Consider the following 26,655-nt stretch of genomic DNA (forward strand, 5'->3'; position numbering starts at 1 on the left):
CCACTTTGTTAAAAATAGCTCTGGTCTTTTGTCTAGGTTAAATGCTCTCACACTCAGGCTTTTGTTTGAGAATTTTATCTTTAGCAGTTTAATATTCTAAGCCTAAATCGAATGACCACAATGAAGCATTTCTTCGGTAAGCAAGCCAGGGGTTTAAGGAAGCATCCGTCTTTGTCAAAATTCCTCCTCCCTTAAAAAGGGCAAAGGTTAAGTGCATATGATGATCTAATGTTAGATGTGATTTTATTCAGTTTGAATTTTGCATAATCAAATCAAGACCTATATTCTTACTTGTGTGCTATTACTCTAATTCGAAACAGGCTTACCAGGAATTACAGGAGTTAAAGGCAGAGAATCTCTCTGAGGTCATGTAGCCAATCGCTCTATTGGTACAGGATTGGTCCCTATTGCACCCTGGAAGGGAAGGGAAACTTCTGCAGACCTTTTTTTAAAAATATCTAGAATAATAAACTTTCCATCGTCTTTAGCAGATTGTTCTTCTCTTAATTATTGCAATTCATCTTAAATCTTTCTTGTCATAATTTTGTCCCAGTTTGCCTTACGCTGTCCTTCCTAAAATTTCAGCTCTTCAAATACTAGAGCCTGCTATATTCATCTCCACAACTCTCTGAGGCGCCAGTTTGGGGAGAACATTCGAGAACAGCCTACCTTTAAATGAGTAAATAATAATCATACCTGTTTAAGTAGTTTACTAAATGAGGGTCTTGGGTAAGTTTGTGAGTGCAAGTGGGTGTCAAAATACCAACCTCTTGACAATCTCAAAAAAATTGCTACTGTTCTCAGAACTGCATCCTATTTGCCAGCGTAGTCTAGGAAACAGAGTGCCTAGGAAGGCATCTACACTTCAGCACACCAGCACCGCATAGAAAACACTTCTCTCTCAGCTTTTTGAAAAGTTACCTTTGCAGCGGGTACGTGGCTTTGCAGGGTCCTCAAACCACTCATCTCTCACTGCAAGACTACGGCTAGCTTGCAATGTTTTAAATGATTTTTTTCTTCAAACATATATATATGTATTTTTTCAAACTGATCTTCATTCTGTTATTTTCTGTTTGAGCATCTGTATCTACTAATCCATTATTACCTTCCTCACTGACATCTGAAACTTGGTTCAGGAACATCTGCAGATTTAGGGAATGCAAAGTTTGCTACCATTTTAGATGGCTAGGAGACCAGATCTAATGCCATGCTGATGCTAATTAGTGCTTTACTCCTCCTGTAATTCCATGATTTCAGCGGGTTATCTAAGCATAAGGGACCTTTCAGCATGAATAAGAAAGAAATAGTCCCTAGGAAGTGACAATGTGAATATCGCACAGCATCCTCACTAACCATTGCCAAGAACAAGGTATCTTTACATGTATCATTATCTTCTATTTTTGACCTTCCCTCAGGGTTCACATACAAACTGACATGAATTTGTTGTTTAAATTTAAAAGAACAACAAAGACACATTACATCAACTGCTGAAAACCCAGACAAAGTATATAAAAGCTACTTTAGCCCTTCAAACTAAAAAAATAAGCAAGATTAGAATTAACATCTGGAAATATGTTAGCTAACAGAAGTCTTTGTGCTATTTAATTTGAGTACCTACTTTAGATTAAAAAAAAAGACACTTACAGTATACCTTATCACATCAACCATCCATCTCAATCAGGAGTGCAGTCACACATCAAGTAGAGACTACTCTATTAGCACAATCACACTAATTAACTCCGGTGTAATCACATCTCATTCAATGAAACGCCAGTGAAATGTGTAATGAAATAATGTTTTAAATGCCATCTAATATCATACATTATGTCCAATATTTAGTAAGTATGCAAAGACACACATATAGGCATATTTGTACATACACACCACATACAGAGAGCAAGTTAACTTCTCAGCTCAGTATCATCAACTAAACCATCATTGACTTTTTCTATCACTACTGTAGTCTACGCATGCAAGGACTTGACTTTGAATGCTTCCTAAGCTATTTTCTTCTCTAAGTCGGAATGCTCAAAACATCTAGGCTTTTCAAACCTCTGCTGGGAGATTTTAAGTGTTGCAAGATTACCTTGACTTTTGTTGCAAAGAAGAAGAGGAGGGATTGCTCATTCTTTTGTAGGCAAAAAACTACACCCAGCAAAGGTTACACCTGGAGCCCGGCACACATTCCCTTTTCCTACCTATTTTATTTTAATGAGTATATATATGCAGGCTCCTGTATTAAGTAAATGCCTAAGCATATGTTTAATGAGACATGTAAATAGTCCATCCCTTCCCAGGGAAACAACATGTACACTTCATGTTACAAGGAGTGTATACCATTGCAGGATGCCTGTGGAATCTGATCTGCATCCTCAAAGAAGCTGCAGTTTAAAGTAGCAGAAATACAAACCTTTTTTCATTTTGTGGGATGCGATTTAAGAAGTTTTGTTCTACAAAACTCCATATAGAAACTGGAAGAATGCACAAGAACAAAGTTTTAATCCCACAAAGTCATTCAATCTCTGGCCTCTTTCCTGAGACCAAGGAAGGTTGCCAAGCTGAGACAGCAGTGTTGCCACAGGAAGGGTCATCCACTGGGTCCAGTACACAGACAACCGTTTACAACCATAGAACCATCAGAGGAAACCATTTGCAGAGACTTTCCTGACGAAATTGGCAGTTTTGACTGAGGTCTCACAGCTCTTAAAAGCCAGTAATTGTACCTCACTTTGGCACCTTAAGGCATCCTAAAAAGACAGGGTACCTACTTAATATGTAGGCTCATTTTGTGCTTTAGGGAAGGAATGGGAAATACAGTAGACAGGATTATGCAGGTAAAGATCAATTAATATTGTTAGGAATGTGCTCCTCCAAAAGAGTTGAAGTTAATTAAAAAAGAGAAAAATACCTAAACAACATATTAAATGAGGTGATGAAATATTCCTTTATGGACCGAAGGATGTACAAGAGCTAGGAAAGATATCTGAAACTGATGCTTATTGGCCAGGTTTATTCTAGCATTTGATCTTGGCCGTTCCCCTTTGAGAACATCCTTGCACAGTAAGTCACATGGAAGTGAGCAACAGCACAGACAACAGAACAAGGAAGGCAGTGTGACAGACTAAGATGTCATTAGTCCTTGGATCAGACATGAAAATGAACTGATTTTAAGTCCAAAAAAAAGCCTACAATATCAAATATATGTTGACACAGTGAATGTAGAAGAAAACCAGTACTATCACTGCAAAAAAGACTTGATAATTAGGTCATCAGTGGAGCATATCAATTAGAGTTGCCCAAGCGCCTGTGAGGTAACTGAGCCACTAAAACAGGCTCAGCAGAGATGAAGAAAGTGTCTTCTTTTGCAGGAATGACAAGGGAGCACAAGAAGGCCAAGGGGCCACAAGAAGGCCAACTGTCAGGAGCGAAATGCAGCACTGTGAAAGCATCTCAAATGATAAATGCCACTAAGAAGCCCAGAGAGTTCACAGCAAAGCCTCACAACTTTTTTATGATAGGAGGAAAAAGGGGAGGAGAGTAGAGAAACAAAGAAACGTGGGGCAGCTCAGAGGTGAGCAGCAACCTAGGAGGGCACAGTCTTGTTTTCCATCCTAAAAGCTCAGCTCACAGCTTTTCTGAGCCCTGCAGACATGAATGGAATCACGACGGCTTTATCAAGTCCCGCCAGTGTCCTGAATGGAAGTAACTTTAGGCATTCTGGGTTTAATATCATGCTCACAATTTGGAAATTTCAAAGACACACTGACGACAGTATTAGAAGGCTCTGGACTGTCAGCAGTGCTACAAAAAGTGATTACGGAATACAACTGGCAGCACAGCCAACATGAAAAGAGAGGCAGAAGTAAACCTAAGAGGACATGAATTCTGTAAACTGCCTGGCTTTATTTCTAGTATCTTGGCTTTTGTGAAACCTGCTTTAAAAAAGACAGCAAACATTTCCCCTCCCTTCTCTCCCTGTTTCCCCCAAAGCCACTGCCCCATCTCAGCTGTACCTGTATTCCTGTTAATGTACAGCCAGGCCGTGACATCTTTCCTGAACCACATTTTGAGCTGAGTGGGACTTTCTATATAATGAGATATTGTTTAACACAAGAAATGGTAGCAAAATTTTGTTTTGAATTCTTCAACGTTTTCAGCTTAAGCACTCCTACAAAACCAAATACAGAGATAACAACACAGTGCCATACATGCACCATGTAACAGTAATACTTCGTCTGGTAACTAGTGACAAAAATGTTACTATCTGCAACACAGGTAGCTGCAAAAAGGCAAGTCTAACAAGAAAACGATCTCAAGATTTGCAGCAAACTATTCTGCTGTAAGTTAAAGGCCACCTCTGACAAGCACACTGATGTTTGTGAAGTACATGGACAGAACTAATTCACAGTGAGATACACCACTGCCTTTCAGAAGGATCACTGCAGTACTGCTGCCTCAGGAGGGACATGAAGATTTCATGAAACTTTTGGCTGCTGCTCCTTCTTAACAGAGATTCCCTCCCTGACACACAGCATTGCACCAGCATCCATGAACGGGCTCCAGTGGTGGTGATGCTCTCAGTAAGCTCTCTGCAGAGAAGGGGCTGCAGTGGAACTGCAAGGGAAAGGCAGGCTCCTTTCATGTCTCTCCACGAACAACCAGGAGTTCTCACAGATCAGCCCTGATGATAGCAGACCTCTTCTTACTACCCCTTCTTCTGTCACCTCCAGCAGAACAGGATCAAGCCAAGACAGAAATAAGATTAGAATTTAATTTGCTTTGGTATGTGTTAGTGGCTTATTCTCCTCTGGTGGCGATGCTGAACCTGCCACAAGCACGTGCTCAGGAATCATGGACCCCTTGCTGAAACAGCAACTCTGTGACCCAAGGTTGAAGCAAGTGTGTTAGGAATCACTTAATGCCCTCGGTTTCCGTGCACTTTCGCACAGCCAGCAGTGGCAAATGGAAACCTCACTGCCCCCATCACACCCTGTGGTGCAGCTGAGCTGGTGCCACCATGGTGTTGCCTATATCCGCCCCCCCCCCCCGAGCCAAAGAGAAGCAGGGATTCCCTTAGTGTTCTCCTGAGGCCTTCTACTTGCCCAGGTGAATTCAACTTGTAGCAAAGATACACTTAAAAACTGGCCTTTCCATCCACAGGAAACCTCACACTTCAGTACAGTGCCTGCTGGAGACAAAATACATGGTGAGAAGAAAACGTCAACACCTCTGCTTTGCTGACAACTTGGACATTTCCACTGTGCAGAGTAGGTGGGTTTCTCAACACACTCGGTGAACAGGATTGGTAACACACCACCTGCCCATCACTTCAGTCTCCATCCCCCTACTCTCTGGACCTCAGATAATTCGACAGAAAATGCCCCTCCACTATCAACAAGTAAAAGGCACCTTCCTAGCTTCAATTAAACTTGAAGTAACTTTTGATTTCACCTCATTCCAATGCAGTGTCCTTAGAAGTGGATCAGTGAAACAGTCTCTGTGGATTCAGTCTCTTCACTGTCAACATCAATTCAGCTCTGCGTCATGGTGTACAAGTTGGAATTTGTTTCAAATGAGTAGAAACCATTCTCTGAATCTTATTAGATTTATAAACCAATTTTTCACCACTGTTATTTCCATGACATGTGAATTATCCATACAGCTTACCCATCGAATTAGTTCTTCAGAGGTGCCACCAAAGCAAAATGGACCAAGGGCTTTGTCTTCCCTAAAACTTACAGAAGATTTAAATCTTCTATACCAGCTAGTGAGATGCACTGCATATTCATAATGGGGAAAATCAAAAGGAATCACTACTGGAAAAGACAAACCATATTTTTATACTAGACATTCATATACATTAGAAAGGTTTCAGACAGGAACTAACATTTTTCATGCTGGTCAGAAAGCATTCATACAGAGTGCATTTTAAAAACATGTTCTACTGTGTAAAATTCAATTCAGGTTATCCACAATCACAACAAAGATTCGGAAATATAACATTTATTGATTTCTGGCCCTTATTAGAAGGCCACACATGATCTGAGATAAGTATATTTTAATAATGACTTACAATGAGAAATCTGGTACAATACTGTATTCCCACCAGAAATCCTGATGCTATAAAATGTATTGATTTTTGGCATGTAGTAGATCTCCAAGAATACTGCAGCCATATGAGATACTGCCTCTGTAGTCAGCATCTGCCAAATTTTATGCTACAAAAAATTGCGCCAAACCCTGAGAGCTTTCTTGTGCATTCTTTTTCAGACAATGTTGCCAAACCTTCCTCTCTCCCTATTCAATCCCCCTTTCTCCAAAAATCCCAAATCAGGCCCCCAAATGATAAGACTGGACATAATATAAAGCAAAATGATCACAGAAATGCTCTTTGAGTTGTTTTCTGATCTCTCTTTGCCTGCTACCCTGGAATCCTGTTTTTGTGCTAAACCCCAAGCAGTGAGATTTGGGCATGCGCCCCCAATCCTGAAGGCATGCCTACCAGGCTCAAGTGCACCAATCCATACTCCCCTCATCATCCCTACTCCTAAATAATCTCCTTGTTTTGTGTCCCTATGCTAGCACACACATCAGATTCTGCTGTGCTCTCAAGCCTCTTCTTTTTTCTGTCCCACATTTACATGGCACTGTAATAAAACTAAATTTACAATGGCTAAATGACCTAGTGACCCAATTATCCATCCCAAAGAGGAGTACATACTCTAGTGAGTTGATGGAAATTTCAGCAGCTGACGTGGCTTCACAGCGCTGTCTGTGCTGTGGGGCTGCTTTCTCTCTCATTTGGTTTTGAAGGCATGGCAGCAGAGTGTTGCGGGAATTCAGCCCATCACTCAATGTGCACTGAGGAATTGTGCTTTGGCCCCGATAAAACTACGAAAACTTCCAGAAAGAGGCCGCAGGACAGCTTGCCACCCCATGAGATGAATCAGCAATTGTTACTTTTTACAATACCAGACTGGTGTGAATACATTCCTGGCTGGGCAGTCTTTTTTTGAGCTACTTTTGTGGTGCGCACAACCATCTAGTCCTTGATTTTAAAAGGGATTCAACTTGTTCCATCTTGAGCGTAAAACAAACCCTAGAAAACAACACTGAAATTGTACAAAACATCTTTTCTCCTTAATATCATCTACTTCAGAGTAAAACTGCTGCAGTGTGGAGCACTGCAGGTTTCGAGTCTTTCCTGCACTCCATTTTGATGTGTGGGCATCGGCAAATCCAAATTCTTGTTGTCAATATAAATCCTGGCCATAGGCAAAACAATGAAGAGCCAAGCACCAAAAATCAGTGCTCTCAACCATCTCTCATCTCCATGCAGAAACATCCTTCGTTCCACCGAATTTTCAATGCATTCACTGCAGCTTTCAGGTTGATGCACTTAAAGTGAAGGCTGCACTTTTAATTCTCTGAAATTAATGAGTCACAAACACCGTTTTATGCCATGTCCTTTTCCAGCGAGGCCTAATATTATCCTGAAGAAAGCAAAAGCAGGTTTCTCTTCTCCCTTCACTGTGTAGATGTGGATCTCACTGATGTCAGCAAGAGAAAGTACCCCCAGTGTGTGGAAAAAGCAGCTCTCATGCATTGAACAAAACGCTCTAATAATGGAGGCTGCATGCTAATAGGGCCGCTGTGATTGCTCTGAAGCACATATTGGTTTCTATTGTATTTGCTGCATACTAATATAGGCAACCATGTTAGATAAACACATGTGCATATATTCTCTGACAGTTCAGAAACACCTCCTGTCTCAATTCCTGGCTTTTGCAAATTCTGCAATTTCTTCCTCCCCAAACAAGCTTCATTTTAAATGCAGTGACATGACGAGTCTCATTTTGCTTGCTTTTCTCATGTCAATCTTAGTGTTTCTCTCCCTAGCTCAGCAAAAGCAGTACAGGGAGAGGAACCTGTGCTTTTGCATGTAGTAGTGTGCTGAACCAGACACTAAACAAAGATGCCTAAATGCTGCAAACCATATGCCATTTCCATAGTGACACAAACCAGGGCTTTCCTGGGGCTTGGTTATGCAAAACCAGACCTCACAAACCAAAGCTATGGAAAGCAATGTTAATGGCCAGATTACACGCACTGAATCAACAAGTGAATTATGTATATACGTTAGGATTTTTGTCCCTGTTCAAATGCATTTATGTCCAGAAGAATGTCATAAATCCATTGATGTTGCCCTATTTCTACACAGGAGTAAAGGAGATCTGAGCTCTATCCCAGGGCAACAGACTCTACCAACAGGTTTACATGCAATAAAAAGTCGGTAGAATACTGATACAAAACATTTATAACAGCCACATAACACAAGTGTTATTATTAAACAGCTCCAATGCCTGATGTGAGAACAAGAGCATAATATCTCTATAGCTAGGTTCACTGGCTGCATCTGTGCTATGCAGCAGGCACCTCCAGCCCTGGTCCCTCGTGCTGTTATCCCCTATATGACCTGGTTTCCTTTGGAAGAAAACCAGATGCATGGGGGAGGAAGCCCTGAACTGGTCCCTTAATCTGGACAATTAGGGAACTGGGATAGGAAAAGAAGCAGGGGGGACAACCACACTGCAAAGCACCCTCCTCTCAGTGTAGATAAAGCCATTGAATTAGATTCTCCACTCTTCAGCACAAGCTCACTGGAAATAATTTCTCTGAAATTGGAAGTGTAATGTTTTAAATCTTGTGCAACACAGTGATCAGTCAGACCAAGTTAGTGTTTCCAGAATATTTGTGCAATAATCATGAAGACCTAAAACTTGTCCTTGAAAATTATTTTTCTTTGTTATTGAATTTTGGAGTTTGCACCTCTTCGAGGTATCGCCTTTGAAATTTCCATCAGATTGCCTTTACCAAACGTCTGCAAAGCAGCATATTTATGATTCAGAACAACTGCATAATAAAGCTGCTGTGGCTAACATTGTGTAGCTCTTTCAAAGACACTACTGGCTGTCCTGGGGGAAGCAGCACACTCATGGGCTGCTGATTCTACTGCCCTATTACAAAGCAGAAAGCAAAAACTCAGGTCAGATTCATACTGTTGCCTCTTCCCCTGAACCCCCCTGCTATCAGCAGCCTCAAGAAATTGTACAGTACTAATCCACCATCATTACAAATGAGATTTGGACACTGCTGCAATTAATCTTCCTGAATCAATAGGTGCAGTTTGATAACCCACTGACCTGCCAACAGGGAGAGCAGAAAGAAAAATGATTCTACGGAATCAAAAATCTTTATATGGCAATGGTTTTCACCAACATATACAGTTCAGGTGAGACAACAGCTCCATCTAAAAGTGAAAATTTCAGTGAAATTTCCAATAGTAAAAATCTAAATTGACTTTAAACTTTGTTTCACTTTTATAATGTTATCATTTTCACAAAATATCTTTTATTTCAGCTGTATGCTTATTAGACTGAGACATCAGTAGAATACTTAATATATTTATTAGTATGCACATTATATAATGCATTAATATTATAAATTTCCAATGATATCTCAAAGAAATTTATGGCCCTGAAAAAACAAATCCTAGAATGTTTCTTCTGCAGGAATTTTGGCTTTTCTCATTCAAAATGAAAACAAATTCAGAAACTCAAAATTCCCTACACAACAGAAATTCCATTTTCCAGAAACTCTAGAAATAAAAATAGTTATTTCTTAAATAGCTGCATTGTTCCTCCAGTCTGTCATGGGAACAGCATTTTGCATTTATAGGCAAATCAAGTGTACATATTTTAAAGACACAAAAATAAACCTACCCAAATAAACCAGCTATAGGAAGCTAGCTCCTGGCAATTGTCAAAAACTTATTGTGTTGCCAAGACTTCGGATTTTATAGTGAGTATTTGGATTCTGCATCCCGCTGCAGGCAGTTTAATGAAAAGATCCAGCTGTCATGTGATTTTTGGAAGAAAAGAAATATGAAAAGAAACTACCTCTAGCTTGAGGAGAAATACACTGAAATGCAAGCTCAGAGACTGGGTTTCTAGGCACAGCTCTTCAAGTGACTGCTAGGAAGACTTCTGTGCCCTTACAGGGCCTCTCTATGCAAAGGTTCCCCGTTATCACTGCACGGCGGCGTACCAACAGCCACCTACTCAGCAGGACAGTTGGAGCTAATAAATAGCTACCTACTGTGGAGCTGCAAACCAAGTCTTTACTACTTTGCTATCCACACTTTCAGCAGATTTGTCAATGAGCTTTTTCTGCAACCCAGGCTAACGAGGCACATCTAGATCATGCAATGGAGCATGGTACTGATATCCACAGCCTACTCCCCAAAGCATCATGCTTCACCACTGGAAACAAGTGTTATATGACCTACTTCTGGCTCAGGTCTGGCTGTGGAGTACCCATAGAAAGTTTTGCTACTGGTTCCATGACAAACTATCTGGTTCTTTGGCTATGTTGCTAGAAGCTTTTATAGTCAGAAGTCCCAAGACAACCTTCATAGACAACCCATATATGGGCACCGTTTCATTTTTCTCCGCTGTGACTGACAGACCCAGCCCACTGCCAGCCAGGAAGAAGAAACCAGAAGTTCTGGAGCCCAGAGTTCCTGCACCATTGTACAAATACCCACGTAATCTGCTGGCAGTGAGCATTTTTCCCTCTTTGTATAGCAATGAAAAAATTTACATAAATGTGTTCCTGCACAGGAAACTGCAGATTATGGCTTCAGGACTTGCTAATGACTGTGTAACGGACAATAATGAAGATACATGTAGGGATGATTTTTTGGTGCCTGTCTCACGATTTTTATTTTATTTATCATTACTGAAACCACAGTTATTACTGATAGCTTTAAACACAGTTCTTACCAGGTTTAATCGATTCCTTTTTCCCTGTTTTGGCCTAATATTTCACCCCACATTGTATTGTAATTACCCTACTCAAAGGTAAAAATCCAGTATGGCTGGTATTGCTGTATGTGAGTATGATATGCCAGTATGCCTGAGCTATCACTTTCAACAGCCAGGTAGGTTACAAACTTAATAAAAAACACCGTGGGACAACACTCCCTAAGTGCTCATTATCAACAGGGGCTCCTAATTTATGCCTAACTATTTTACATCAGCACTGAACCTCATGCCAAACTTTAGCACAATGACATCCAGCAGAGCTGGAATTTGTATGGGAAAGCACTAGGTTTTACTCCTGAAGGCCAAACAAGTAGCTGTTTGCAATTCAGTTTTGGCCCGATTATTCCATTACCTCACTTAGTTTTAAAGCAGTTCAAGCAAAACTACGTGGGTCTGAGAATACACAGAATACACTTTTACCTGCAGGGCTCTTAATGAATGCACTGGATATTCCATATGGCAAACAATATAATCACCTTTTTCAGTATATTTATGCGTAAAGATCTTTTTATCTTAAAGACCTTTATGCAAACTATGTACTGACAGTGCCTTAGGAACAGTACAACAGAGGAAGGGGATGTTCTAGACAGGACCACCAAGAGCACAAATTGCTTCTTACATGAAGAATACCACCTGATCTTTGATTGCTCATACAGAGTACAGGCTCCTGCTTTCAAGGTCTCCTCTGAAAGCCTTCTCTTGCTGGAAATACATTTATTTCCCTGAGAAGAATAAAAGAAAGAGCTGAATCTCAAAGGAACTATACTTGTATGTATAAGGTTAACTTAGACATTTCCAAGCCTGTGTTTAAGAGTTTAATCAACTTCTCCCAAAAGTTTTCTTGGAGGGAAGTGAGCACAGATACCCAAGAATGGGAAAACTGAATCGCTTCCCAAAAGGCATGCTGCAAAGCTCAGCATTTTTGCTTGCCTTTTTGCTTGCATTTTGCCTGGCTCTCCTTCTCCATAATAATTCTCATAATAACTTGAGAATAGTCTACTGTTTCACATGCGTATACCTTGGCTTAATGGAGTCTGTAAAACTTTCAGAGTCAGGAGCTCAGGAGTCAAGATATGCAGAAGTTATTTCAGTCACAAGGGCTGTACCAAGAACTGCCTAGTTAGATAAAATGGCAAATCCCAGAAATTGTTATGGCCACAGTCTGGCCTCCGGTCGACCTTTCTTGCCGTATTTGATAATGAGTGATGCCACAGACTCTGAAGCAAGCGTATTCAGAACGTGTGCTCTGTTGCATGCTAGAGTTGTGATATTTTACCTTGAAAACATCAGCGTGGATTACTGTGTAAAATAACTATGGTGTGCAACATACACACAGGTACTAAAAACAAAACTCAGTCGTAGATGCGAGTATGGTGAGGTCCAAGACCCTTGAAAGCAGCTCCACAAATCCAAGAGCAGGTTATCATCACACAAACACAGCCGGCAGGCACCATGTTGCATTAAAATCTGGGCTGCCTCGATCTGCATTTACAAAATCCAAGAGGCTTGTTTTTCTGGGTGACCTCAAACAACGCGGGGTTTGGCAGGGACGGGAGAACACCGAGGGGACTGCATGCAAGCCAGCTTCCACTTCTGCTTCATTTCAGTTGGAGACAATGTTTGGTTAGCTTAGATTGGAAACATCAGCTGTTTACCATTAAGAGAGCTACCAGGCTTTTAAAATGCATAGAGAGTGCCATCTGCAGGTTGAAAGCTGTACCAGTGGGCGTTCTCATGCCAAAATGCTGGAAAAAACTACACGATAGGAAATCTCACAGCACAGCCAGTAGAAAAGCTCAAAAATGCAGGAGAATTGCAGAAATGTTTGTTTCAGATCATTCAGATCACAAAGACACTAAGCCCTGAAGCTGCAGAGTTGAAGGGGACCCTAACAGAGTTGTTCCCCACTATCTTTCTGATTCTCCATCAGTCTAAATCCAGTGATGTTCATCGCGAGCAGACAAGGATGTTCAGAAGGCTACATCCATTTCCGATTGCCAGGAATGCCAGCAGGAAGGAAAATGACCCATTGCCCCTCTCTCCACATACAGGGAACAGGAGAAGGATTTCCAAAAGGGGCAGCTCAACTCAGTCCTGGGAGTGCCGGGAGATTCTGGGAACATGATCCAGTTAACTGAATTTTCCAATTAAAAGGCATACTGGTTTTCAGAGTAAAATAAGGAAATAATCCTGAATAATGAAAAATTACGGAGTCTGAAATGAAAATATTTTTGGATTTACAATTGTTATTGGCTGAACTATGGTTATCCAATTCACACACAAAGCAATTCCAGACAAGCAGAGGCTGTCACTGCAGGAACAGCTATATCCACAAAGTGCTATTCATTTGGTGATATCTTGATACCAGCCTAATCAATAATGTCTGACTACTTAATTTCTCTGTGTGATAGACACTGTGTCTAATGATGGCATTTGCAGGGTGGCAAGCCCATGAACAGTATCAGAACTGGAGGAGAAACGGTCACAGGTATGTATGGGATATAAACCTCTCTCCCAGGAGCTCAAACCTTTAAATCCGAAGTCAAACACTTGCCGTCTGTGTTCCATGCAGAACAAATACAGTGAGAAAAAATTGCCAGAGTACTGTCCAAGCCACAGCTATCAGAGAAAGTGACCCCAAATTATCTTTCCCATTGCCCACAATGCATCGCTCTAAAATCACTGACATTTTCTGAGCACAGCTGTATGCAGGAAGGTGATTTAGATCATTACATCCAGATTTGCAAATCTGTGAAGTTTCTAATCAGACATAGAGGGAGCCTGTACCATCTCTCAGTCTAGTGCCATGGCAGGTCAGTTAATCAGAGCATTCCCAGCAATCCCAGAAAACTACTGTTCTTTACATGTGGTTGGGCAGCATTCAAAAACATGAACTTTTTGCCCGCTGTTGAAAATATCACAAAAACTCATGAATATTGCTTCTAGTGTGATCTTTGCAAATGCCTTGCTGAAACAGTAGGATATAAGAACAAATATATCAGAACCAAAAGAAAGTAGATTTTGGAGAGTAAATTTATACTGTATGGCAGATGAGGTGTTATTTTCAGAGAACTGCCAGAAAGAAATAGTATTGCTTATGCTGTCAATATCACCAGGTACGTCAGTGCTACACTTCTTTTTTTATGAGAGTCTCTTTATTCTCATTAACAGAAAGTAATTAACATCTTGATGAGGGAAATGCGGCAAATTTGTCAGTCCTTTGTTTCAGAATCTTGTCACATGTCCTTTATTACAGGGCTACGTCAGGAATAAATGATGTCAGTCGTTTCAATGAATGCTAGCCATGACAAAGACATTCACTAACTTGAGAAAAAATGGCAAATAATTAATCTTAACTTAAAATGAATCCAGTACAGACTAAGTCTAAAGAGTTAAGCATCAGGAAAAGCAGAACTGGGAAAAGTAAAAACAGGTCATAAGCAGAGTGGGGATGAGATTTATTCCCCAACCACAAAAATCGACCTCATGAGATGCTTCTTCAGAAGAACTCCAGGTGTGATAAATTTACAGCCTCCCCTCTTACCCCAGCTATTACTCTTTCCAAACCAAACAGTATTATATTCTTAAGTCCTTGACCTCAGAGAAAGCCCTTCACTTCCCCTCAGCGCATGTCCCCATGTCCATTTGCCAGCACCACATTCCAGTGTCACAGTGCAGACAAGCCTCATAAATTAGCAGCAGTGTTCTGGTGTGAATGAGCCAGAGGAAGGGCCCAGGAACCCTTCTCCTCAAAGCCAGGAGGAAAGGAGCTAGGCTCCACTTGTGCCAGCTATTTCTAACTAGGAGGCACCATAAACTTCATACTCAGAGGGCAGAACTGACTGCCAGCATTCAGAATTGCCCAGGCAGAGCAAGATGACACACGTTGGTGCTACCTAAGTCAGTAACAGCAAGGTGATCACATATGAAATGAAGGAAGCAAATTCAGAGGAACTGCAAAGAGTTTCTATGTCCATGTAATTTGTATTTTTGTCTCTCCTCTCTACCCTTACCCCCAACACCCAGTCCCCTTTGAACTCATGTGGCCCCACATCCATGTTCCAGCGCGCTAGTTACATATACCTTCTGTTTCACTCTGAAGTTGGCCCTGTGAAGTGAATGGAAATGTGTCTGAACTGAAGCTATTCACAGCCAGACAGGCTGAAATAACGTAGAAGAAGGAATAACAGGAGGGGTTAGAAAAGTGTAAGTGAAATAATTCCCATTCTGAGTTACACTAGTACCTACACATGCAAGCTGCACACCCATATAGTTCCTACACACTGGTGGGGGATATAAGTATCTCTCAGTTACATCATCCAGCGGAGCAATCCTTAATTTAGCTGCTGTTTCCATGTGAAGAGTTGCACAGCTTGCTCTCATCTCTACTGTCAAGACAATATTATTCTTCTGTCTTTCCTCACCTGCTCTTAATTTTTTTTCTACATCTCAAATGAGGCACAACTCAAAGAGAAGGGGGGGGGGGGGAGAAAAAAAAAAAAAAAAGCAAAATCTGATCCAGAAGTGTGAGCTATAGTTTGAAATATGAAGCTAATATATCACAGGGAAGGAAAATTCAGAGAATTTTAGGGCCACGAAGGACCTTTAGATCACCTATTTTCAGCTCCTGTGTATTACAAGACTTTCATTTCCACTCACATACCCCAGTATTGCATCCAGTAATTGCTGTCTGACTCAAGAGCATGTTCTGGAAAGGTATCTAATGTTCATTTGGTGATCAAACCTCCCACTAACTCAAGTGCTCGTGGATGAGACCCCAAAGGACCACGGTTTGCAACCTCCAGCCTAAAGTCCATTTTAATAAATCTGCGAAAGGTAATTCTAGGAAATTCAAGCTTATTGTCAGAAGGCTTAAATCCACAGGAGTTACCACTAAATTTTAGAGACCCACAAATCTAAAAAAAAAATCTAAAAAACTGCTGCTCTCAGGCTGTGAAATTTGTCAATGGTATGCAAAGGCTTCCTTTCACTAACGCTGAAGTTTACTAGTGAGCTGAGCAACGCAAGCACCCCATTCATAGCTAAACAATTAATTAAAAGAAAGATATTGACAAGGTGAATGGATTCAAAGAAATAGGTAAAAAAGAGATCATAAAATTTAAGGGACTGGCTAATAAGAATATGCTAGCAGAGTTAAGTATGTTTAACAAGGTTACGAGGTACTTAGGTGACAACATGCTCACATTCTACAGATATTTGAGAACTGTTAATTCATCTCTTTCTTTGGCATTTAACTCCTTAGGGGAGATAAAAAAGAAAAAAAAAAGAGAGAGAAACATAAATTGAATATCAGGGAGAAAAAAAAAAGTATATCTAGCCAGTAGCTGCCATCAGACAGACAGACACATCTAAAACTTAATTAGGCCAACACATGGAAAGCTACTACAGAAAAAAAAAACCCTAAACCACCTAATAATTTTTTCTCTTATGCCACAGTGAACTGATTGCGCAATAACCTGCCTTGTGTGCATCAGGAAGGCAAAGCATTTAATCTCTGTAAAGCAGAATGCATCAAGCTGGATTTTATCTGAAAGACCCAAGGCAGAAGTACCTTCACAGGAGACCAACTTCTGATAGATGATGCTTCAATCTAAAACAAAACGTGTAACGTGATGCAGCAGGAAGAGCTGCGGCATTATACAGTGCCTATCATAGGCATAATATATAACACGTTATATATAATAAGATAATTTCCAGCCATAGGATACATTTTTTTTCAAGCTGATGCTAATCAGCCCCTGGAAGAAATTATCAATGCTCCTCTTTCACTTAAATTGTATAAGTCAAGATGGGATGTGTCTCTAAATATGTACTATGACCATGCTTCATGGAAAATGTATGTGCTTTTAGGCAGAAGCTTTTGGCTTCATACCAAAATTTCTAGGCAAATCTTTACGATCTGTGCTGTGAGGGAGATCTGTCTACCTGTAATAACTGCCTCTCATCCCAAAACAAACATACAAAAACCGTAACAAGCTCCCACTCCCAAAATCCCCTACTCTCAGAAGGAGTAGGATAGTTCCCCTTACTGCAAATGCAGAGTGGTGTTTCCTCCCCCCGCTTCTTTACTAGCTCTTCCTTCCAGCTCATTCTGGAGGTCCTCAGCTTCCACAGTAGGAGCTACAATTCACTTCTCTCTTCTACAGCTCTCACTCTTAACTGTCCTACTCAGCATCCCAGCATTACATTACTGTCCTCTAAACTGCTGCCTATTAATCACAGGCTCTGAGACCTTCCACAGACCCACTGCAATGAATTTCTGATTGTAGCTCAGGCAGCTACCTTGCTTTTGTGGTGTGCATGCTAGATTTCAAACCTCTAAGACAGGATCCTGGTCAGCTCCAAACATTTGAAGAGAGCATCATAAATTTACAAGGGCCCAAAAATAACATTAATTTGTTCTTAATATACAAAAGGAGTAACAAAATCAGGTCAGAAAGCAGAATTCTGATTTAGACTCTTACCTGTGCTACCTCTTCAAAATCATCATGTCTTTTCTGCAGCGCACGTGCTCTGTGCAGAGACTTCCCCACTCCAGTGTGTTTACTCAGGAAGGCTTCCCCATGATTTTCAATCCAGTCCAATACCTGCCAGAAAAGAATAACATCCAATTACCTCTCCTGTCTCATCAGCACAGAGAAATTCTCAGTGTGGGGATAAAACAGCCATAGAGGTATTGCTTTGTGTTTGCAAAACACAGCAAAATGCAGAGATCCATCAAAGTCCATTCCAATTGGATAGAAGATAAATGCTTATAGATGTTACTGGTAAAGCAGGATTATTGGATTTTTACTATTCAATTTGTTTTGAAGTGTACCTTAATTATTTAAGCTTTACACATATTAAATATTTGCTTTGACATCACTGAATCTGGGGGAACAGGAGTCAGATATCTGGAATCTTTTACATCAAGTACCCTCCTCTTAAAAACTGTGTAAAATGAAAGATACTCATAACTCATTTCACAGACAGCAGATTTCAATGGAAAGCATCTTAAATGAGTCCAAAAGCATGAGGCAGCGATCAGTTTAAATTGATTATGATGTGATAAAGACAGAAAGCATTATCAGAGTATGTAGAATGAAAAGGTTAAGAATGCTTCACTGCAGACCATAAACATTGATGGTATGCACCTTTGAAGTTTTATAACATTTTCTGTTCCAAATGTAACTGAACCCTATGGAAAGGCAAAGTGGCAAACCCGATATTCTGAGAGTTGTAAGAAGATTTTATTTTCAAAATAGATCAATTACATGAGGACAACCTATTTGGAGATCTCTCTGACAATAACACTTGCACAATTCTGCCACTGAACAAGCATAATGTAGGTTAAATCCACTCCTGAAGATATGCAATATGCAGGGTCTGCTACAAGCTGCAATATCTGAAAAAAAAAAATACTTGAGCTTGACGAAATGGACCTGGGAAGTTCAGGATGCGATCTTCACAAAATCCCAATCTCTTTCCCAACACATGGAGACTAAATTGTATTAGATCAACACAGACACTTGTGTAAAGAACTTCATTCAGCAAGGAGCCCTGTGCTCTGGCAGCGAGTCGTTGATCCTAGCTGCTACTGATGCTAACAGAGCAGCAAATAGCAGCTGGCATTTCTGTTATGCCGCAGGGAGAAGCCACTGCGAATATCCCCAGGACAGTACTACTACCACAGAGCCCTGCGGCCGCAAACAGCCTCAGACCCACATCCTTCCCTTGAACAGCACTGGAGCATGAGCTGCAAACACGGGCCCCAGCAATGCAGGCCATGGGCTGCAGAGAGCTTTGCAATTTGTGGGGCTCCAGGGGCCAAGGCTGCTCTGGGCAGAGAACGCGCAGAACCCAGGATGGGAGAGAGCTGCTGCGCCAAGAGGCACTTGTCTAGTGCAGCACTGATAAAAGAGGAGCTGTTATGGACTAAGCCTAGAATGCTAAAAGAGACAGAAAAAAATGGAAGATGATGTGATTTTTTGTTGTTGTTGTTCCAGGCAAGTGGAACTATTTCATGGCTTTGCTGTGCTGAATCTAAACTACCTGGGCTTTCAGTCTTTACCACAGATCCCAAGCACATTTCTTATAATAAGTTCCAAATATAAACTCCACATTCTCATTTTCCTTCCCACCTCTGTTCCTCTGCTGGCAAAAAGCATTGTTTTATTAATACTTTTTGCTTACAAGGTATTTTTCATCCACAGAGGATGCAACAATTCATGAAATGGGGTCAAAGCATCCCATGTCCTGCTGGGAGATCACATATTTGTCCCAAGTGTCACTGGGGCACAAGGAAGCAGGACCAGGCGTGTTGGCAACACAGCCACTTCAGCAGTCCTGCTTCAGCTTCTCTGATCAATTCAGTTCCCATTTGCCTGAGTATAGAATCCCAAATACATTCCTTCAAACTTTTTGACAGTCATGTACCAGCTGGTCTGCTAAAAGCTTTTCTGCAATATATTTTTGATGAGAAATCTGTGTATAACTTGTAATAACAGTAATTATTAGAGGGTGGCCTGCTAGAAATCCTGTCATTAACAGTCTGTAAATACTTCCATTAACATCCTCTTTCCTCTTGTCAGGAGTTCTCAACTTACCTATTAAAAATGGATTCAGACCAAAATTCAGTTTTGAAAATATCATCTGAGGAGGCCTCATTTTTTAAACACGCTTTTTAAGTTGCAAACAGCTTTAATTTAAACAATGCTCCATACAAAGTTAGTATGCACTGTGTGCATTTTCTCCATTAATATTTGATAGCCACTCACTGTAATTTGGCAGCAATTTATTCTAAAAACTTTTTCATGTTTATAGCTTTAAAATATCAATCATATAATTATAATTAAATTTTCATCCCATATTTATATATTTGGCTACTTCAGTCACTTGACACTGTGACTTGTTGACAGAGATTGCTGCTTTTATTATAAAGCACTGTTTCAATACATGCAGCAGTTCAGGACAAGAAATGCAGCATATAATGCCCAGAGTTGGATGAAAACATAAAGGCAAAGAACCTGGGCCAGAGTACTTACCAGAGTACTGGTGAAAATATGGATGCTTTACTCCCCTCCCCCCCAAATGCTAGAACATTAACCACATACGGTATAAACTTTTGTTTCCAGTCCAAAAGCTGGCATTTCCTGCAGCAGAGCGACTCTTCCTGCATTTGGGCAGCTATTCCATGCCGCCTGAGAGAGAAGGGCACCAGCTGGTGATTCACGAAACCCTTCCTGTAACATGAAAGCTTCCCTTTGAAGCTGTCTATGCAAGTGCTGATTAGGTTTCCAAATCCTTTAGTTTACAAAATTAGGTATAAAATACCCCTTAAGGTGATAAATTTGCCTATCCACTTCATAAATCACAACAGACAAGATAAAAATCTATAAATCATTCACTAACGATGCTGACTTTAATACCCCATTAATCCACCTCTATTCTGTGGCATTTCTCTGCTTGGAGTACCCCTCTCAATTTGTCAGGCCCTATCTGCTTTTTAAAAGGGTCTGGTTCAAACCTTTCAATAAACCCTACTTATGCCATGATTCCCACAATAAAAAATCAAATAACATTACTTCTTCAAAGAATAACTTGCTTAACAGCATTTTCTGTGGCTCTGAAACCCATATTAGCATCATATTTGACTACTTCAGTCTTTAATGTATTTGTTTTCACAACCATTTCATGAAATACATAAATCTTGCCACTCCATTTTGCATAGTTAAAAAAGATTAGAGAGAGAGATATTAAGAGACTAACTGAATTGCTGAGGTCTCGCTGGAAGTCAGCAGAAGATAGGCCTATCAGATTATTAGATCTCACACTAACATCCTAACTACGAAAACAATCCACAGCATTTGTATGAATAACTATAATATGGTTATTCATACAAATATATAGTTACAGTACATATAATTCATATAGCTTTTTATATATAAGGATGAAGTATTTTATATTTGTAATATAAAACATTTGCCATCTAATAAGCTCACAATAATTTACAAACATGGAAAAATATCACATCTTTGTTTCCCTTGTATAAGGATATGAGGTACAGGAAGTTTGCACAAAATGAGGAGCTGAGGTACCAAATAACTGAGTAAGCAAAGCCAGAGCAAGAACATAAATCTGGTGGGTACAAAACACACACTTCCTAGTGAAAACAATGAGAAACGTTGAGCAACTAGTCTACAAAAATCTCAGGAACAACTCTGAAAGGTCATAATTTAACCTGAAATCACCAGCGCTTGTCAACATTTACCTGTCACTGATTTTGGAGACATCATTCCCCCTTATGCTTTAGAAAGGAAATGTCTTTAGAGCTAGCATAACTGTGTGATAACTCAAGATAAAAATTAGCATTTTAATTGAGAGTGTGGACTCTATAACTTACTCTACTGCTGAAAATTAATGGCCTGAGATATAGTTAGCTATTGAAATTACAGTGACTTGGTTCAAATAATTAAATTACTCCTTAAAAATGTCAACAGCTTGAAGATGCTGCTAAAAATGCACAGTTAGAAGTGTTTTCCAAATTACATCTTCAAATGTTATAATTATCCTTTCTTGTCAAACTTTTTTTTTTTCTTAAGACGCCAAGAGAAAGGCTATAAGCCATGAACTCATCATAATTCAAATACAATGGTACAGATAGGTCCAACATCTGAGGTGTTTATTGAAACATAAAGCATATCTTGCAACTCCAGCATATTTAAACTCTCTTTTGAGCAAGCATTTCCTACTGTACTTCCACTACCTTGAAAGCTGCTCAGGACAGGGGCCAGGACCTCCCACCTGCTTTGCAGCATCTAGCACAGTAATGCCTGATCCTACATGACTGCATTCAAATACAGGCTAACCAGTGCATGGACATTTTCCATCTGGGATAGCATTTTCCAATATAGGCTGCTATTAGATAGTACTACATTAATGAAAACACAGCTGAATTCTAACTTCAAGGCACAACTCGAAGCATGGGTGAAATGCAAAGGGGAGCTGACACTGGAATCGCCTAGGAAACTTTATAACTTGCATACATCTTTGTAAAGGACAGGAGTCCTGGTACTCTTCCTCCCACACAGCAAGTTCCCACCCCACACCTTACTGACCCAATTGCCCTTGGTGACTGCATTGGGGTAGCTCTGTTTTTGCTGTTCTTCACCCAGTCCACGAGCAATGCACATAGCAAAGAATAAATGAGTTGCCCCATTTAATCTGATGGGCCTCATTAGCTTGTATGAGACTCCAGAAAGACTGTGTGCAAGGGCGGCAGGTGAAAAGGAGGCTCCTTTTCTTTTCTGGATGGAGATTCATAATTCTGTGTTTAATTCCTAGCTAGTAAAAAGTTCATAAATGATCAGTCTCAAACGTATGAGCTGCTTACTAGGAGCTTGTTAACAGAAGGAGAACACAAACCAAATGCTCGAGAAGCACATCTGATGTCAGCAGTATTTATTGGTGGGAATGCTGCAGGATACACACATATGTTAGAAAGAAGATGCTAATCTCTCTTTTTTAATTTCATCTAATTTAAGAAAAAAAAGCGGTAACATCATTATTTTCTTTCTGTCATGACGCACATGTCCTGTCTCCCTTCCCTTTTCTCCTCCAGGGGACCAATTACGCACCCCAACAAAATAAGCAGCAAACCCAGGTCACCAAGGAAATTAAGTAAAACTCCAATGTCACTACAGCAGGTTGACTGTGCCAGCTATTACAGTCATTACATGGCTGGATAACAGCAGGATTCAAAATGCTGCTTGGAGGGAGAAAAGTTGTAACTGTACATTTTTGAATGATCTGTGTAACTGCGATAAGATCAAGAGCAGCAGTTCAGGCAGGTTTCATCTTCCGAGCGCAGCATCTGGAAGCATGCGCTTAAGGAGAGACTCTTCCAGAGGCCTCTCCATACCCCTTTTTCCTGATGATTGAACTCATGTCTATGGGAAGTCTAGGATCTATGGCAAACTCAAACCGGCATGACAAACACTGTCCAGGGGAGGACAGGACAAACGTATTTGAGAGTCCAGTAGCAGGGAATGGTGATAGTTTCTATGGGACAAGGTAGGAAAAGATGGGAAAGAAAGTAATGGAAGAATGATTTTAAAAGGAAAAAGGTTGAAGAAGCAATCAGCCAATAATTAAGCAAGGTTCTGGAATGATAATTGCTCTTCCTCTAGGTTCATTTGAATGATGGGAGTAAGGCAAGATGATTGCACTGGTGCAGTTAAGGTCAATCCTTTAAATAGCTTAAAAAAATAATTTGATTTTTAAATCGAAAAAGAGGTGGGCATTATTTCTAAAAGGCAGATTGTTCAGTGCAGATCTTTGAAAAGGCAAACTCTTTCCATAGGTATTTCTCCTTCAATAAAAGTGAAAAATAAGTAAGAAGCACCTCATAACTTTGAGTATAAATAAAAGTCTGCTTGGGCCCTGATTCTTTCCTAAAATATGAAAGAAGTGAAAAACCCACTGTTTTAAGGAACAATGTCTGTGTTACAGTTTGCTGAAAAATTTCTGCATTTTTTACATCTTCTTAAATTGTATTTCCTTTAGCAGCAACGAATGAAGATGAAATTAGAAAGCATTGAACAAAAACACAGAGGGTGCTCAAATATACCACAGTCACCGAACTGTGCCCTGGCCCAACAGGAAGGAACCGAGGAGGGTAATCTGTTGCTTAAACCAGCATGAATAAGATGCAGCATGTTGTGCTAGCACTGACGGGGCACCCCAACTCCTGCGTTTGACTCAGACCTGTGCTGCACAATGTTCCGCTGCTCCCGAGCAAGGCGACCCACTGAGGAAGAGCCTGAGGAAGTGCCTTAGCTAAGGCGATCATTAATCTTTGTTACTGTAAGACTCCTTGTTGTTGCCATAGTGACACTTAAACAGGGTTATTTGGAAAACTGAAAGTAAATGATACCATTTTACACTTCAAGTGCTTAAGAGCAGATCTTGATCTCGGCTAAAATGGTGCAAATCGGAAGTGACTCTAAGGGTTAGATTAACTCTTTGGTAACTCTAGAGAGGTTGCAATAAATTCCAGAGTAATTCCAAAGTACATCCAATTTATACAGTTTTAAATGAGGCCCCCATTTCAAATAGGTGCATAAGCATTGCCTAACTTTAAACACATGGACAGAGCCTCTGAAATCTGCTACGCTTATGCCTTAAACGTGCCATTGAAATGAAGCCAAACAGTATCAAGTTGCCACTATATGCACTTTATTGCTCTTGCGATACTGTAGGCTAACTACAGCTCTGGAGCGACACCAGAAATTCATATGGCACTTTGAAATATGGGTTTTTATAGTATCCTCACCATTTCCACACTCAGGAATCAAACTTCATCTTGTAAATGACAGCCCTTTTCTGTAACTGCTATTATGAATGCTCAGTAACTCCAAGGCCTTGCATGTTTGAAATCCCTGTTCCAGAAATCTTGCCTTTGCCAACCATGCTTTTTGTTACCAGGAAGTGTAGTTAAAAGGCTCATATTTCAGATCATGCTTTCATGGATACTTTGCATCAAATATTTATTGCAAAAGTTTGTTCTATTGCACAGCAACAAAACCTGATCTTTGCTGTCAAAGCCTTTCAAAGTTGTACAAGCCTAGTTAATAACACTTACTGGCTGAACTAGAACTTACAGATATAACAGACAGAGAATCTTTTGGCAGAAGATAAATAATTCGCTTTCTTGTAATAGAAGGACTAGAAACTCCACAGCATGTAAGTGTTTATGAGCAATACAATTCAAAATGTGTGGGTTCTCGGGATACCCACAAACCACCCCCTTCTTGGGAGGTAAAAGGAAAAGGCCTGTAGATGATAAAACATGCAGGTTTGCCAGAGAGACAACTGGATCTCTGTGTGGAGGCCATAGCCACTGTGTGACTGTGCACTTCTATCCGTTGCACTTGGATTTATGCTCCTGGACAACTTTGTCCTGTGCAGGCTGGCACAGGCAGCCCAACTCCTGGCCTGCTAAGTCCTCTACGAGGATTTGGTGTCAGCAATAGTACCAGTGAAGACAGAGCAAACACTGAGAATCAGAACAGAAGGAAAAAAAAAAACCCACAAATAAGCACAAACAACTCAGGGAGACTTAAAAAATCCTAATTCTCCTTAATGACTAAAATGCACACAAAGTCTGATTTAAATTAAAATATAATTTCTTTGTTGTATTCTGAATCATTGCTTAAAATAGATTTCTTTTCCCTCCTATCCTTCGCCTTGTCACAGCAGGGTAATGTCAAGTAAAGGTCTAGTTGAGAAAATACATCAAAATACAAAGGAACTTATCCCCTGGCTTTTCCTGCTATTATTAATGGCTTATAATAGAAATCAAAACAAAACCCAGCCAGTCGCATTTGTAGTTATTGCCTCCTAATAAAAACATAGAGCTGCCTTCCTTTTTCACTTCTTCCTTCGTTATACTTTACTATACCCCCATTTAAAATTATTTTTAAAAATAGTTTTCTGGAGAAGCGAACTAAAGTTTGAGCACACCTTATGTTTAATCCAGAGGCACTATCTTCGTCTCCCATGACATTATTTTTTAATTTCAAAGATATCTATATCTGACTCTAAAACTTGCTCCCATCAATATCAGCAGCAAAGTTTCTGCTAACTTCAGTAAACCTGGATCAGGACCCCATGCTTGTAAAAAGTAATAGGCAGGGGATAATTACATTTCTAACAGAGTCTGAGCCTGTGGACACACACTTGAACACCACCTTCTATTTTCCATTTAGCAACTTTCTGGACAAATTTAGTTCTTATGACAGCATGTTACAAGCTGCATAGGCTAATGCAGGTAAGTGCACTTCTAGTACACAGATAGAGCTCTCCTAATGCAGGTCTGTGCTGCAGTGCCTTACTCTGCTCACTCTTTTTGGCTAATCATGTCAAATTATAAAGGTTTTTCAGAAATAAGCAAAAAGCAACCAGGAATTCATATCGAAACGAGACTGGAATTCAAGTGATTTGGTTCAATGCCCAGCACTGCCATTCAGCAAATGACTCAACTTCCCTGCCTCCATTCCCACTCGTAAAATGACATTAACCATACTCTGTCAGCCTTGCTTGTTTTGACTGTAAGTGTTCGGAGTGAAAACTGCCTTTTATTTTGAGTTTTTACAGCCTCCAGCAATATTGGGTTTGAAATCTGGTTGCGGATTCTAGGAACCTTTTGCAATACATGTAAAAAATAAAATATAATAAATAGTAATTAACCTCATGGCAGCTGTACATGAAGTGAGCAGGCAATCCATGGATATGCAGGCCTTTAAAATCAGGAGAAAACTGCTTCAAATTTGCTGTGCCATAAATGCCTACTTGATGGAGATATATCTGGATATCCTGATTTACCATAACTCGATCTGTTCATGCGTCCATTACTTTAAGTCATCTTCAGAAAATAACCTGGCCAGCCAACCAGGTTCTTCTGTATGTAATTCAACTCAGACAGGAGTGAGATCTTTCATATTGGCTGGAGAGCTAATGGGCACCATCACAAACCTAGCAATTAATGCAGACTGAGGGGTTGGACAACAAATACAATCTTTGATACTTCGTCAACCTTTTCTCAAGGAAGGTCTCTCATAAAATGCCACAGTAGACAACTTTCCCTGAAGTCACTCAAAAGTCTGTCACTTCTGTTTTGCCTTTTCCTTCAACTACAACTCTTCCACGTGGTATGTATGTATTCAGCCCTGCCTGTGTCTCTTTAAAAAGCCAGCAAACTAATGCAGCT

The 26,655-nt window shown here is 40.2% G+C and overlaps 1 protein-coding gene across 5 annotated transcripts in view; it reads right to left on the reverse strand.

The window, feature by feature from the left end:
• KALRN (kalirin RhoGEF kinase) overlaps positions 1-26,655 on the reverse strand; it is a 526,992-nt gene that overhangs the window by 226,498 nt on the left and 273,839 nt on the right. For all 5 annotated transcript variants that reach the window (XM_064514688.1, XM_064514687.1, XM_064514683.1 and 2 more), the window contains exon 10: positions 17,372-17,494. In XM_064514688.1, the coding sequence (XP_064370758.1) occupies positions 17,372-17,494 (123 nt within the window). The remainder of the gene's footprint in view (positions 1-17,371; positions 17,495-26,655) is intronic.

The sequence above is a fragment of the Dromaius novaehollandiae genome, chromosome 7 (assembly GCF_036370855.1).
Source record: "Dromaius novaehollandiae isolate bDroNov1 chromosome 7, bDroNov1.hap1, whole genome shotgun sequence".
NCBI lineage: Eukaryota > Metazoa > Chordata > Aves > Casuariiformes > Dromaiidae > Dromaius > Dromaius novaehollandiae.